This window comes from Drosophila yakuba, chromosome X (assembly GCF_016746365.2).
Source record: "Drosophila yakuba strain Tai18E2 chromosome X, Prin_Dyak_Tai18E2_2.1, whole genome shotgun sequence".
NCBI classification, from domain to species: Eukaryota; Metazoa; Arthropoda; class Insecta; order Diptera; family Drosophilidae; genus Drosophila; species Drosophila yakuba.
This window is the reverse complement of record NC_052526.2, coordinates 15,104,630-15,117,463: the sequence shown is the minus strand read 5'-3', so window position 1 is coordinate 15,117,463 and position 12,834 is coordinate 15,104,630. Positions and strand designations below refer to the sequence as shown.

The window sequence follows — 12,834 nt, the reverse complement described above, 5'->3', positions numbered from 1 at the left end:
ACAGAAAAGCCCAACTACGTTTGAAAATGTTAGCTCTTCAAGTTATGTTAGCTTAATGCTCATAGCCTTAACCTTCACATGTAAATCGATTCGGTTGCCTATTGAAATACTCGATTGCCTTCGTGCCACAACGATATCGATAATTGTGCGCTAGTGTTGCGTAATGGCCGCACTTAGTGGTGCTAGCAATTGAATCGCTATACAACACAGCAAGAGACACAAAAATTTTTCGGTCTAAATTCCCCCAACTAGATTTATTGGTCTGTGTGTGATATTCGCGGCGGGATCAGGAGTTCCCGGCACCGCAGTGATCCGCACCGGTTAACCAGCCATCGGAAATCCGAAGCCATGGAGAGCGAGAAGATTCTAATGGCCGCCGGAGTGACGGTGGCCGCCGTGGTGGGAGCCTTCGTTTTCTGGGGTCCTTCGGGTGAGTGGTAGATCTTCTTCAATGGCCTAGTAGCCCCACTTAAGCGAAACATTTGCAGGTTCCCGGTTGCGCCAACGACGCGGCCAAATAGCCGGACTTCACAACTTTGGACGGACCTGCTTCCTGAACACTCTGCTGCAGGCGATGGCCGCCTGTCCCCAGTTCATTGCCTGGCTGCAATTGTACAACAACGCATCGCCGGATCGAAAAAGCTTGATCACCTCGATGCTGAACACCCTGGAGGTGGTCAATGGCACTCATGCCACCCTGCGCGGTGATCCCCATTCCCCGGGAGCCGTTCTTCGTGCTCTGAATGCCCTGGGCTGGGTGATTCCACAGGAGGAGCACGACGCCCACGAGCTGTTCCACGTGCTATTGTCCTCCCTGGAGGAGGAGGCCATACGACCACAGCCCCTCGGCTGTCTGTCGGATGCTCTGCCCACGGATAACGATGATAACAGCAGTTTTGCGGGCACAGCCACGCCGGTGGGCGGCTTTCGACCGATTAGCTCCATGGCAGCGGGTCTGGGCGCCAGCCAGAGGATCGGAGATCAACCCAACAGGCCCTCCAGTGCCATGCTCACTGATTTCTTGAACATGGAGTACGATGAGAGCACCAGTTTGCAGCGTCTGGTGCGTTCGGAGGCCCACACACCGGATTCGCCCGCTTCTGTTTGCGAACGTGACGGAAACGATCGCCTGGGATCCCTGCTCCTAGATGCCGTTTCGCCAGGTACACCCTTTGGCTTTCCGATAATCAGTGATCCGGACTCCTTGGCCACGCCTACGTTGGGCGGCGAGCGTTTGTCGCGACCGCGCCTACCACAATCCCAACAGCAGCAGGAGGAGGGCCTAAATCGCCGAGTTTCCAGCTCCTGTCGATCCCTGGAGCGTCTGCATCGTGGACCCGGTCGAGTGTCCATCTGGTCGAACATGATGCCCAGCCAGGTGGCGCATCCGTTTCAGGGCGCCATGGGCGCACAGATCGTGTGCAATGGCTGCGGCTCCAAATCGGCCGTGCGTTACGATAAGTTCGATAGCATCACGCTTAATCTGCCGCCGCAACGCAGAACCGGCTTGAGTTTGGGCCACCTTCTCAGCGAGTACATCACATCGGAGGATCTGAGCGATGTCAAGTGCGATTCCTGCAACGAGACCACCACGCACACCAAGTCGGTTACGTTCGCCAAACTCCCGGCCTGCCTGTGCATCCATGTGGCGCGAACGGTGTGGCTGCCAACTGGACAGGTGTGCAAGCGGCAGGACTACGTGCACTTCCCCGAGAGCCTCTCCATGGCTCCCTACAGCTTTGTGCAGCCGCATCTCAACAGTCAGGTGAGCATCTCAACCATCTCAAAATATAGTTCTATCCCTTTCTAATTGGTGCACATAGTAGTGGCATTCAAAGCAAAAGCACATTACATACAGTAACTCACATATTGATACAAAATTTGTTTATGAATGCAGGCTGGCACTCCCTGGGGCTCGACGATGTCCCTGTATTCCTCCAGCCTGCCGATGAACAATGGCGTGGGTGGTGGCGAGGGCTTTGGCACAATGTTCCCCAAGAATCTTTACCGGCTGCTGGCGGTGGTGGTGCACTCCGGAGAGGCGAATAGCGGCCACTTTGTTACCTACAGGCGTGGCTCGTTGCGGAATGCCCATCGGTATGGTTTCCATGGTTTTCTATATGTGCAATTATTGTGCTAATTGTGTGTTGTACTTATTAGGTGGTTTTACACATCGGATACGATTGTGCGGGAGGTGAGCATCGACGAGGTGTTGAGCGTGCCCGCCTATCTACTATTCTACGATCGTGGCCAGCAGAGGCAGCTGAACCTGCGCTAGTCAGGCGGAGATCGTCGGGATCATCCTAGTCAAAACGTTTGATGTGATGAATATCTAAAACCAAATCCTTTTTGTCGAACGGTGGCCATAGCGAACACGCGTCACATTTATAAAGATATATACATAACTTATATATGTACGGGAACCCACGATCTGATCTATACTCGGCGGGGTCATGTAATGGTCTACGCATAATGATAACTCTGTGTATGGCAAATTGCATATAGTAACACCCCACACGATCGCCACAGAGAACTCGACTCTTCATTTGTTATCGATGCATTTAAGATTTTTTAAGAATTCCAAATTCATGCCGTGCTTTTAGCTGTCTGTATTTAGCAATATACACCAATGAACTACCAATAATTGTTTGCGCGTTATTTCTGTAGGATAGATGTTCAATAAAAATGTCGAAACTTATTTTTATTTTCTATTTTTTGCTTCTCCAAGCTTGTAGATAAATAAACTCATAAGATTATAATACTTCATTCAAAGAAAAATCCAGAAGCTGCATTTCAAAAAGCGCGCGCAAGGTATCGGCGCAGGCTATCGATAATAGTCGATTTATAATCGATTGAGTGGACTTTTTTTTTGTGGGAACTCAGGGTTGCATTTCACGCCGCATTTCGTTTCTTTTCGCAAAAAAAAAAAAAAGTGAACAAAAATACGCAATTGGACAAATCTAGTGGGCAAGAATGTCTGAACCGGAGCTGGAACAGACGCCCAGCGTGGGCCATGCGGAGGAGCAGCCGCCGGAGGAGGAGCACGAGCCGGAACAGGAGCCATCCGATGTGTACACAATTGGCGGTCCGCCGAGGACGCCGGTTGAAGATGCGGCGGCCGAATTGAGCGCCAGTCTGGACGTCAGCGGCTCAGATCAGTCGGCGGAGCAGTCGCTGGACCTCAGTGGGGTACAGGCGGAGGCCACTGCGGAGTCGGAGCCACCGCCGAAGCGCCAGCATCGCAATATCAGTCCCATTTCGGAGGACAGCACGCCAGCGAGCAGCACATCGACGAGTTCCACCAGGTCGTCCAGCTCCTCGCGCTACGACGATATCAGCGAGGCGGAGGACGTACCACCAGAGCCGGAGCAACCACAGCAGCAGCAGGAGGAGGAGAAGGAGAAGGAGGAGCAGGAGCAGGTGAAGTCACCAGATCCAGTTGAATTGCAGGCACAGGAAGAAGCGCAGCCGCAAGAGCGGGAAGTGGAGATGGACCAGGAAATTGACACCGAGGATGAGCCCTCCTCCAATACGGTGATATGTGTGGCCGACATCAATGCCTATAGCAGTGGTTCCAACATAGACGACTTCGTTATGGATCCCGATGCGCCGGCCAAGGCCATCATCACCGAGGTGGTCACCATTCCAGCTCCACTTCGTCTCAAAGGGGCACAACAACTGAGTCTGCCACTGGCTGCCCCACCGCCACCACCACCTCCTCCAGCAGAGGAAGAAGTCCCCGAGACTCCAGCCTCGCCCACAGATGACGGCGAGGAACCACCAGCAGTGGGCTTATCCTCGTACATGCGCGTTCGTTACATGCAGGACTCGACACCTGGCCTGCCCACCCGCCTGGCGCCTCGTGATCCTCGCCAGCGCAACATGCCGCCGCCAGCCGTAGTACTGCCCATTCAAACCGTACTCAGCGCCAACGTGGAGGCCATTTCTGACGACAGCAGCGAAACGAGCAGCAGCGAAGACGACGAAGAGGAAGAGGAGGACGAAGACGATGCCCTGACCATGGAGCACGACAGCACTTCCAGGGAGACGGTCATCACCACCGGCGGCGATCCTCTGATGCAAAAGATCGATATAAGCGAAAATCCCGACAAGATCTACTACATTCGACGCGAGGATGGCACCGTGCATCGTGGCCAGGTGCTACAGTCGCGCACCACTGAGAATGCGGCCACGCCCGACGAGTACTACGTCCACTATGTGGGCCTTAATCGCCGCCTGGATGGCTGGGTGGGCCGGCACCGGATCTCGGACAATGCGGATGACTTGGGCGGCATTACCGTGCTGCCAGCACCACCATTGGCACCCGATCAGCCCAGCACAAGCAGGGAAATGCTCGCCCAACAGGCCGCCGCTGCGGCAGCTGCCTCATCCGAGCGACAGAAGCGGGCGGGCAACAAGGACTACTATCTGTCCTATTGCGAGAACAATCGCTATGACTACAGCGATCGCAAGATGACACGCTACCAAAAGCGGCGCTACGATGAGATCAATCATGTGCAGAAGAGTCATGCTGAGCTGACCGCCACGCAGGCGGCGCTGGAGAAGGAGCACGAGTCGATTACCAAAATCAAGTACATTGATAAGCTGCAGTTTGGCAACTACGAAATCGACACCTGGTACTTTAGTCCCTTTCCCGAGGAATATGGCAAGGCACGTACGCTATATGTTTGCGAGTACTGCCTAAAGTACATGCGCTTCAGGGAGAGCTATGCCTATCACCTGCACGAATGCGAACGACGGCGTCCGCCCGGAAGAGAGATCTACCGCAAGGGCAATATATCCATTTACGAGGTGAACGGCAAGGAGGAGTCGCTCTACTGCCAGCTTCTGTGCCTAATGGCCAAGCTCTTTCTGGACCACAAGGTGTTGTACTTCGACATGGACCCGTTCTTCTTTTACATCCTGTGCGAAACAGACAAGGAGGGCAGCCACATTGTGGGCTATTTCTCCAAGGAAAAGAAATCGCTAGAGAACTACAATGTGGCCTGCATTCTGGTATTGCCACCGCATCAGCGCAAGGGATTTGGAAAGCTGCTAATAGCCTTCAGCTATGAGCTGTCACGCAAGGAGGGTGTCATCGGTAGCCCGGAGAAACCGCTCTCGGATCTGGGCAGACTGAGCTATCGCAGCTATTGGGCATACACGCTGCTTGAGCTGATGAAAAACCGCTGTGCTCCCGAGCAGATCACCATCAAGGAGCTGAGCGAAATGAGTGGCATCACCCACGACGACATTATCTACACGTTGCAGTCCATGAAGATGATCAAGTATTGGAAGGGCCAGAATGTCATTTGCGTTACGGCCAAGACCATACACGACCATCTGCAGCTGCCGCAGTTCAAGCAGCCCAAGCTGACCATCGACACCGATTACCTCGTCTGGAGTCCACACAATGCAGCGGCAGTGGCCAGAGCTCCGGGAAATTCCGGCTAGCATACGGAACCCGGGGATCCCGTCCTGCTTTCATCGCATATAATTGTTATAGACGATGATGACGATTAAGATTTTTTTTTTGTATTTTGTAAGAAAGCGTAGGAATAGGCTATTGTACCCCCTCCAAATGTAAAATGTATAGAGTCATATATCTAAAACGAAACCAACAGAAGGTTTAAGAACATTAAGCAATGTATTACTTAACATTTGGTTTACAACTATTTTTTTTTTTTAGTTAAGGAGTCTTACGGATAGGCTGTTGTACCTCTTAATGATTGAACCAAATGTCAACTTCCTTTGGATATGTATAAACAAATGTTTTTTTTTTTTTGAGAGGAAATTCAAAACAACCATTCAAAAATTTGAAAACTCGGTTGTTGAAAATGTATTCGAAATATTTTTAACTACTTTATGCCCAAAAAAAAACTGTGGACTTGTTTTAAACTCCAAGCTGAGAATACGGAGTCTTTGGTTGTACTTTTTGTCTTAAATAAGTGCTTCGTTACATTAACGTCATAAATAAGAAGAGGAGAAAAATAAATATTATTTACAATGACAGTTTATTCTTTTAATTATTTTTGCAACACATTTCTTTTTTTCATTTACCTAGTGTTAAAGGAAACTAAAACCAAACGTGAAGGGTGACTTAATATGTACTTTTTGATACAATAGAAAAAGGCAATAAATTGAAATATCAAAAATATTCAAAAATCTAGTTTTAAATTTCGAGCTTTAAAAATCATCGCAAGCACTCTCCTCTCTAGTGGCATGCGCAATCGGCTATCGACGGTATCGATAACGCCCGCATCCGCATCGATACAATTGCGCCGGCTTGTCCGATTCGTGTTGTTGTGATACGGGATACGGGATATATACAGGATATAGGGCATCCAAAATGGGCCTGCTATCCGATCCGTCGATATCGACGCAAAGCAAGCTGGTGGACGGACTGGCGCGCCATGTCCGCAAGGTGTGCTACGCCCTTTATGTGGCGGGTGTGGCCTGGTTCTTCTGTTTGGCCCTGCCGGAGTTCAACCACGGCACATATCTCTCCGAGAATGCCCTCTCGCCAGGTGAGTTGGCATTGCACCCATTGCACCCAAAGTGCCCCCCCGCTAACCATAGGTGTGCTCTGTTGCAGGCTTGGTCTATCCGGAAATCCGCATCGATGCGAATCGTCTGGCCATTCAGCTGCTGGAGGAGCTGCAGCGGGAGCGCAAGGATCATCTGTCTACCACGCCGCACGCCTGGATTGCGGCCAAGATGAACGAGTTCGGCCTGGAGACGCACACGCACAACTACACGCTGCGCTATCCCTTTGGCGGCGGCAAGGAGTATCACGGCAAGAATATCTATGGCATATTGAGGGCTCCAAGGATTGCCTCCACGGAGGGCATCGTTTTTGCGGCTCCCTATCGTGCTGCCAGCTCCGTGCACGCGGACATTTCCGCCAGTGTGCCGCTTCTGCTGGCCTTCGCCGATTTCGCCCGGCGCAAGAACTACTGGGCAAAGGATCTGATCTTCCTGGTCACCGAACAGGAGCAGCTGGGCATGCAGGCCTGGCTGGAGGCCTACCACGATGGCGATCGGGATCTGGACGTGAGCAAGGCGTACCTGCGTCCTGGCAATTTGCCCGCTCGCGCTGGTTCGCTGCAGGCGGCTTTGAATATTGAAGTTCAGGATCTGGAGATCGATCATGTGGATGTGCGAATCGAGGGCTTGAACGGCAAACTGCCCAATCTGGATATGTTCAATCTGGTGCAGAGGATTATGGCCCGCGAGGGCATCGCCTCTGGCTATAAGCAAGCGCCTCGCAAGAAGCGTCGCCATAGCCAGTCGCACTTCGAGCAGAATCTCCGCCAGATGCTGACCATGCTCGCCAGCCAGTCGTCGGGCGTACCCACTGGCAATCATGGACTGTTCCACCGCTATCGTATCGATGCTTTGACCATAGCTGCCAATCGCAGGGCCACCCATGCCACACTGAAGGGCAGTCCAGGATCGGCAGCCGTGCCTTTGCTGAAAGCCATCGAGGGAATAGCCAGGAGTCTGAACAACCTGCTGGAGCGCTTCCATCAAAGCTTCTTCTTCTATGTGATCGTGAATAACGATCGTTACATCTCCATCGGTGATTATATGCCCGCGTTGGTGGCTCTGGTCGCCTGTGCGTTCCTAAAGGCCTATCTAACCTGGTCCACGCTACCGGCGACCAACGCTGAGCTGGATAAGGCTGCTGGCTGGCTTAAAGAGCACGAACAAGAGGTGGAACTGGAGGAGAACTTAGATCCGGATAAGTTTGAGCTGCCGTATGGATCGGTATTGATCTACCTCACTGCCACCCTGTTGATTGGTTTCCTGTGCAATGTGCTGCCACTGCAGCAATATTTCCTGGAGATTCCCATGGGCGCCGCACCGCTGACCACCTCAGTGCTCAGCTTTCTTTCGCTGATCGGATTCGTGCTGCCCTTTGTGGTGGTTTTGCCGCCCGGCGGATTGGAGCTGCTGCACGTGGCCTTTCTGCTTATCTATGGCTGCGCCTTGATCGTCATCGGGCTGCTCAATTTTGCGCTGGGTTTCTTTGCGGCCGTGCTAACTGTGCCGCTGGTCATCGCGCTGGAGACCAAGGAGGAGAACTCGCGCAGCACGCTGAGGAACACGATCCGCTTGGCCACGCTGGCCATGAACCCCATGATGGTCGTCTATGTGATCGTGCTGGCCATGACATTCTACCAGTTTCCGGAGCTGCCACTGCAGAAGATCATGCTGAGGGCGGCCACCGCGGCCATGGACGCCTCAGCTTATGGACTCATCGATTCCGTGGTAAACTACGATTTGAGTTGCCACTACTTATGTATATAAACTTGAATACTTTTCTATTGCAGATCTATGGCAACTGGCTGTACTTTGTCATCTGCACGATCTTCCTGCCCCTGTGGATCATCTGCTGGACACTGTCGCTGTCCAAGCGACGTGACTACGCAGATTACCTAGACTTTGATGAGTCGCCATCAACGCCTTCGCAGTTGCAGTCACAGGTGCAGCCTCAGTCGAAGGTGAAAACGAATTGAGGAGATGGACGACAGCACGGATTGCGATTCAAGTGGCTACATATATCAACTGGAAATGATCCTAAGATGAAGTGTGATAAACCCAACAAAACTGTGTGTGATGGCGGTAAGAGATTGCACATGCTGAGAAAATTCCATTTAAATGTTATGCATTTGATTAAATGTCTAAATAAACGAAGCCTATTTATTAGTTGGAATAACTAAGTGATGTAATCCAAAATCTTTAAATATGCCAAGGCAAAGGTGATTTACATTGGTGATGAACCCTGCTGTTTTCATTTGAAAAGTAAATGAGTAATTTTGCCATTCTTTTTATTAAGTTAATGTAAAATCTGTTAACTTCGCTGCGCGTTTCGTGTAAATATTTAATCACTGAGCTCTGCCAAAGCTTGGACATACGTTTAAACTGTACAAAAAGTGCATATATTCTATGAAATCTATTATATTGCGAACCTTTCAATGTTTCTATGAGCCATCGATCAACAGCAGAACACCAAGTGATTTTCAAGTCGTGTATCTTTATTCAAATACTATCCAAGGCAGGCTTTGCGTGGCACTCTCTGCTGCACTTGGTGGCCTTCGCCTGCTCCCGAGTCTGCTCCTGAGCCCGCTGCCTTAAGCACTCCGCCGTACTTCGCATCCATTGGCATATCACATTTGCCCAGTGCTGGCAAAATCTCGTTCTCAGAAAGATCGGTTTGGGTGCCCTTGCCGTTGCCCTCGTCTTCATTGAGATCAATGCGCTCCAGATGCGAATCCTCTTCGGAATCCAGCGCCAGCTGACGCTCCGCGTGGCGTTCCAAGGAGCGATGGCAACGCCTCCAGAGCGCCTGGACATGCTCACTCTCGCAGTCCGACTGAATGGCCTCTATCAGATACCTCAAGGATCGCCCATTGTACTCCATCTCCAGACTGCGTATTAGCTCCGTATCCCTTTGCCATTGACACTGGATCGCCACCTGGCGTTCGAGGGCCTTGGCATCGTATAGCAGTTGATCCAATAGTGCGTCCGTCTCGGCCATTTCGATCCGTAGATGATCGGCCGTCTCCAGGGCCACATCAAGTTCCCGTGCCTGTGGGTAGCGTGGAGAGGGCGGTGGCGGTGGCGGCGGCACCGGCAGATGTGCGGTCATACACTGGACGCCACGTGGCGTCCTCAGATGCGTATCAGTCTTGCGTAATTTGATTGCCTTGGCCGCCGATCGGACTTGGCCACTGGGTTTTCGCTTTGGACACGGCCTGGCCGAGCTGGTCGCTGTGGTGGTGGAGTGTGCGGTTTCACTGTCCGTCATCGGCAACTCTGGCACTGCGTGCTCCAGGAGGAATCCCTCCAGCGATCCATAGCCCTCCAAGCTGGTAAAATTGAGACGACGCGCTTGTTGGACCAATCTGACAAGAGCACGATTCAAAGCCAATTTCTGGTCAAGCACGGATTCCACTGGGTGCGCTTCATTCGGTGATTCAGTGCTCATCCTGAAGGAGATTCAGTGGAAAATTTTGATGTGGATAAAATCTATATGTGCTTGTATCGCGATACTATGCAATTGTAGTTTATCCGAGATTTAGACTACAGCTACAGACCGAATTGTGGAGCAAACGTTTCGTATGTGTCCCAGTCGAGGATGTTGGGATGAAGTGCTGCCAGCTGGAGGCGGGCCTACTGGATCCGAAAAACTACAGGATAACTTTAAAATGAAGGTGTCGAGAAGTATGCAGTGGGAAAAATACAGATACATTAAATGTTTGGATCTAAAATATTTAGCGTTTCATAAATTAAACTTTGAATGATGAAATAAAAGCCACTGCAACGCACATTTATTCACTTGCAGAGCGACTTCATTTTCTTTTTGGGGCATTTTCTGCCTTCGATTGCTTTACTTTCAAACCTTTGACAGTTTATTGTGTCCTTCGTCCTTCGTCCGCCCCCGTCCCACCCCACCCACATTGCGAAAAGCCCCCCATCGAGAAGTCACGTGGCATTCCATTTTTGGAAATGCGCGATGTACATACATATGTACGAAAAAAAGGGCAGGTGAAGTAGAAAAAATGCATAGAACAGATAAAAAATATATATATTCATACATATGTAGATACACACTGAGCTCTTAAATATTATCCTCTTCAAAACATACTACATATGTATTTTCGAATTTATTAGATTTATTTGCGTTTAACTTGGGTATTTACTGCAATTGCTAAAACAAACCAACATATAAAATTAATTCATTGCCTGGAATAATTAATGCATTAAATTCGGAAATATATATGTGTACATAAGTACAATTTTCTTAAATTCTAGCACTAAATGAAATTCGCGATTGCTTCTTCTTTAGTCAATAAAGCCGTTAATCCATTTCGCTATTGCTCTTTCCATTTTGCTCTTCCCTATCCCCTCCTTTGCCTAATTTCTCTCTGCATATTCCGTTTCGCTCGTCGGCTGAGAGCTTCGGCTTTGGTACATAACAGTCGGCGAGTAATGAACGAGAAATGAACGAGTAGCAAAAATCAAGAAAATAATCATCACAATTTCACCGATTTCATTTTTTTTAGACAGATCGCGCACGAGGCTCTGCTTTTGTTGACGATGATACTGTGGCGGTTTTGAGTAGCGAATAACTGTGAAAATGCAAGGCATACGTATGTAAGTACATACATAAGTGCGTATCAGAGAACTGCAGCAACCCACCGGCACTCTAAGTGCACCCGCTAAACACAGGGTGCCTCAGCACCCTCTCTTCGACACTCTATTTGCGGCAATAACAAACACCCGGGTTTTTTTGCCACTCTTACCTGTAACGAAACACCCGAGTGCCTGCTTAGGTCATTTTCTGTATTCCCACAATTTGTATGGGTGGAAATAAAGGGTGAAAGGGAACACCCAAGAAAATGGTCTTCCACATGTTTTTGCGTTTTGATGCACCCCACATCGCACACAAAGAATATTTGAAATTAAAGACGACATTTGTTGATATTTTACGTTTTTTAATGTCTTAATCTAAATAATAATAACAAAGTGGGTTTTACAAGTATATATTAAATATTTTAAAACGCATTAAAAGGGAACTTCATTTTTCTTAAATTTTAAGGATTTTGTAACCTTTGTATCTTATGTCTTAACAAATAACAATCTTATACATTAAATATTAATTATTAAATAATATTTACACTTAATTAAGACTATTCTATTCCTATTGTTTTCTTTATCATTTTAAAAAGAAGAAAAATCATATATTTTAAAGTTAAATATTATATATTTAATACTAATAATTTAATACATAAAAAAGGAATGTCTATTTCGTATTGTTTAAATTGTTGTAAAAAGAATGCAAAAAAAGGAGACTATCTACAGATTTTGGGCATAATGTATTTCGTTTTTCTGTAATTATGTTACCTGCTAGGGAAAACACTCTCTCAGCTGCTGCGCTACTGGCTGGTAATGATAATAGTTTTAAAGCTAACTTTGACAACAGAGGGTAACACGTCTCATTAATTTTCCACCACTCAATTGCCTCAAAATTTTCGGATAATGGAACTCTTTGACTACAATATCTTTCAATTTCATCTAATGGAGTTTCAATACAGTTGGAATTAGACGGAGCTACTAGCTTTGAGAAGAAGAATTTTGTTTTAGAAACTGTTGGTTTATTGTTTACTGGTAAAAAGTTTGGACTTTCTGGACTTGTGTATTGACTTGAAAAACTTAAACTTTCTGGTGAACTGGTATTTAAATTTTGAATTTCAGTAATGCAAAACATTTTAATTTCCAAAATATCGTCTTCCTGCAAATGTGCAGCGGGTGGATATAAAAAAAACGCCACCTTATGCCATATGCTTAGATTTGTCAGCCAAATCTCACGAATATTTTGTATAATTTTTTCTTTAAGCAATGCTACTGCTGAAATGTCTAAAATATTCCACTCGCATAATTCAAAAATTTTAGAAATGGAAGGCAATACAAAGCATAGAGATGGTGAGCTAAACGTTTGCAACTCCTCAAATATTCTTTCAAAATCTTCCAGAAGATCTACCAAAACTTTTAATGTTGATTCATCTACATCTATATGGATTTCAGTTTCACTTAATATTGCATCCCAGTTATCTAGAATGGACTTTAGCATTTTGTAATTGGAGTTCCGTCTGGTGGGACATGCGCTTTTCAATGTGGTTTCTAAAATATGCTGCAAATTTGCCTTTTTTAAATACTTTACGAGTTTATTGCATTCTTTTACCATTTTGTTGAGTTCAATGACCTCGTTAAAAGATTTTTCTAAAACATTTGACAACAGGTGACTGCTACAATTTAAACGGGTGT

General features: G+C 48.0%; 4 protein-coding genes across 4 annotated transcripts; 3 read left to right on the top strand and 1 right to left on the bottom strand.

The window, feature by feature from the left end:
• The first annotated feature begins 90 nt into the window (after nt 1-90).
• Nucleotides 91-2,698, top strand: LOC6525486 (ubiquitin carboxyl-terminal hydrolase 30 homolog). The gene is made up of 4 exons (XM_002101285.3): nt 91-430; nt 489-1,765; nt 1,898-2,097; nt 2,161-2,698. Exons 1-4 carry the CDS (start codon nt 349-351, stop codon nt 2,276-2,278), a joined length of 1,677 nt encoding a protein of 558 aa, XP_002101321.1. The 5' UTR covers nt 91-348; the 3' UTR covers nt 2,279-2,698.
• A 187-nt stretch (nt 2,699-2,885) lies between these two features.
• Nucleotides 2,886-6,012, top strand: LOC6525485 (males-absent on the first protein). The gene has a single exon (XM_002101284.3). It carries the CDS (start codon nt 2,974-2,976, stop codon nt 5,452-5,454), a length of 2,481 nt encoding a protein of 826 aa, XP_002101320.1. The 5' UTR covers nt 2,886-2,973; the 3' UTR covers nt 5,455-6,012.
• A 223-nt stretch (nt 6,013-6,235) lies between these two features.
• On the top strand, nt 6,236-8,735 carry LOC6525484 (glycosylphosphatidylinositol anchor attachment 1 protein). Its single transcript, XM_002101283.3, has 3 exons — nt 6,236-6,527; nt 6,596-8,274; nt 8,337-8,735. The coding sequence occupies exons 1-3, from the start codon at nt 6,350-6,352 to the stop codon at nt 8,520-8,522; spliced, it is 2,043 nt and encodes a 680-aa protein (XP_002101319.1). The 5' UTR covers nt 6,236-6,349; the 3' UTR covers nt 8,523-8,735.
• A 288-nt stretch (nt 8,736-9,023) lies between these two features.
• LOC6525483 lies at nt 9,024-10,202 on the bottom strand. The gene is given in 2 exon segments (XM_002101282.4): nt 9,024-9,183; nt 9,185-10,202. Coding segments are annotated over 2 exon segments (948 nt in total). The 5' UTR covers nt 9,995-10,202; the 3' UTR covers nt 9,024-9,045.
• Nucleotides 10,203-12,834: the final 2,632 nt, after the last annotated feature.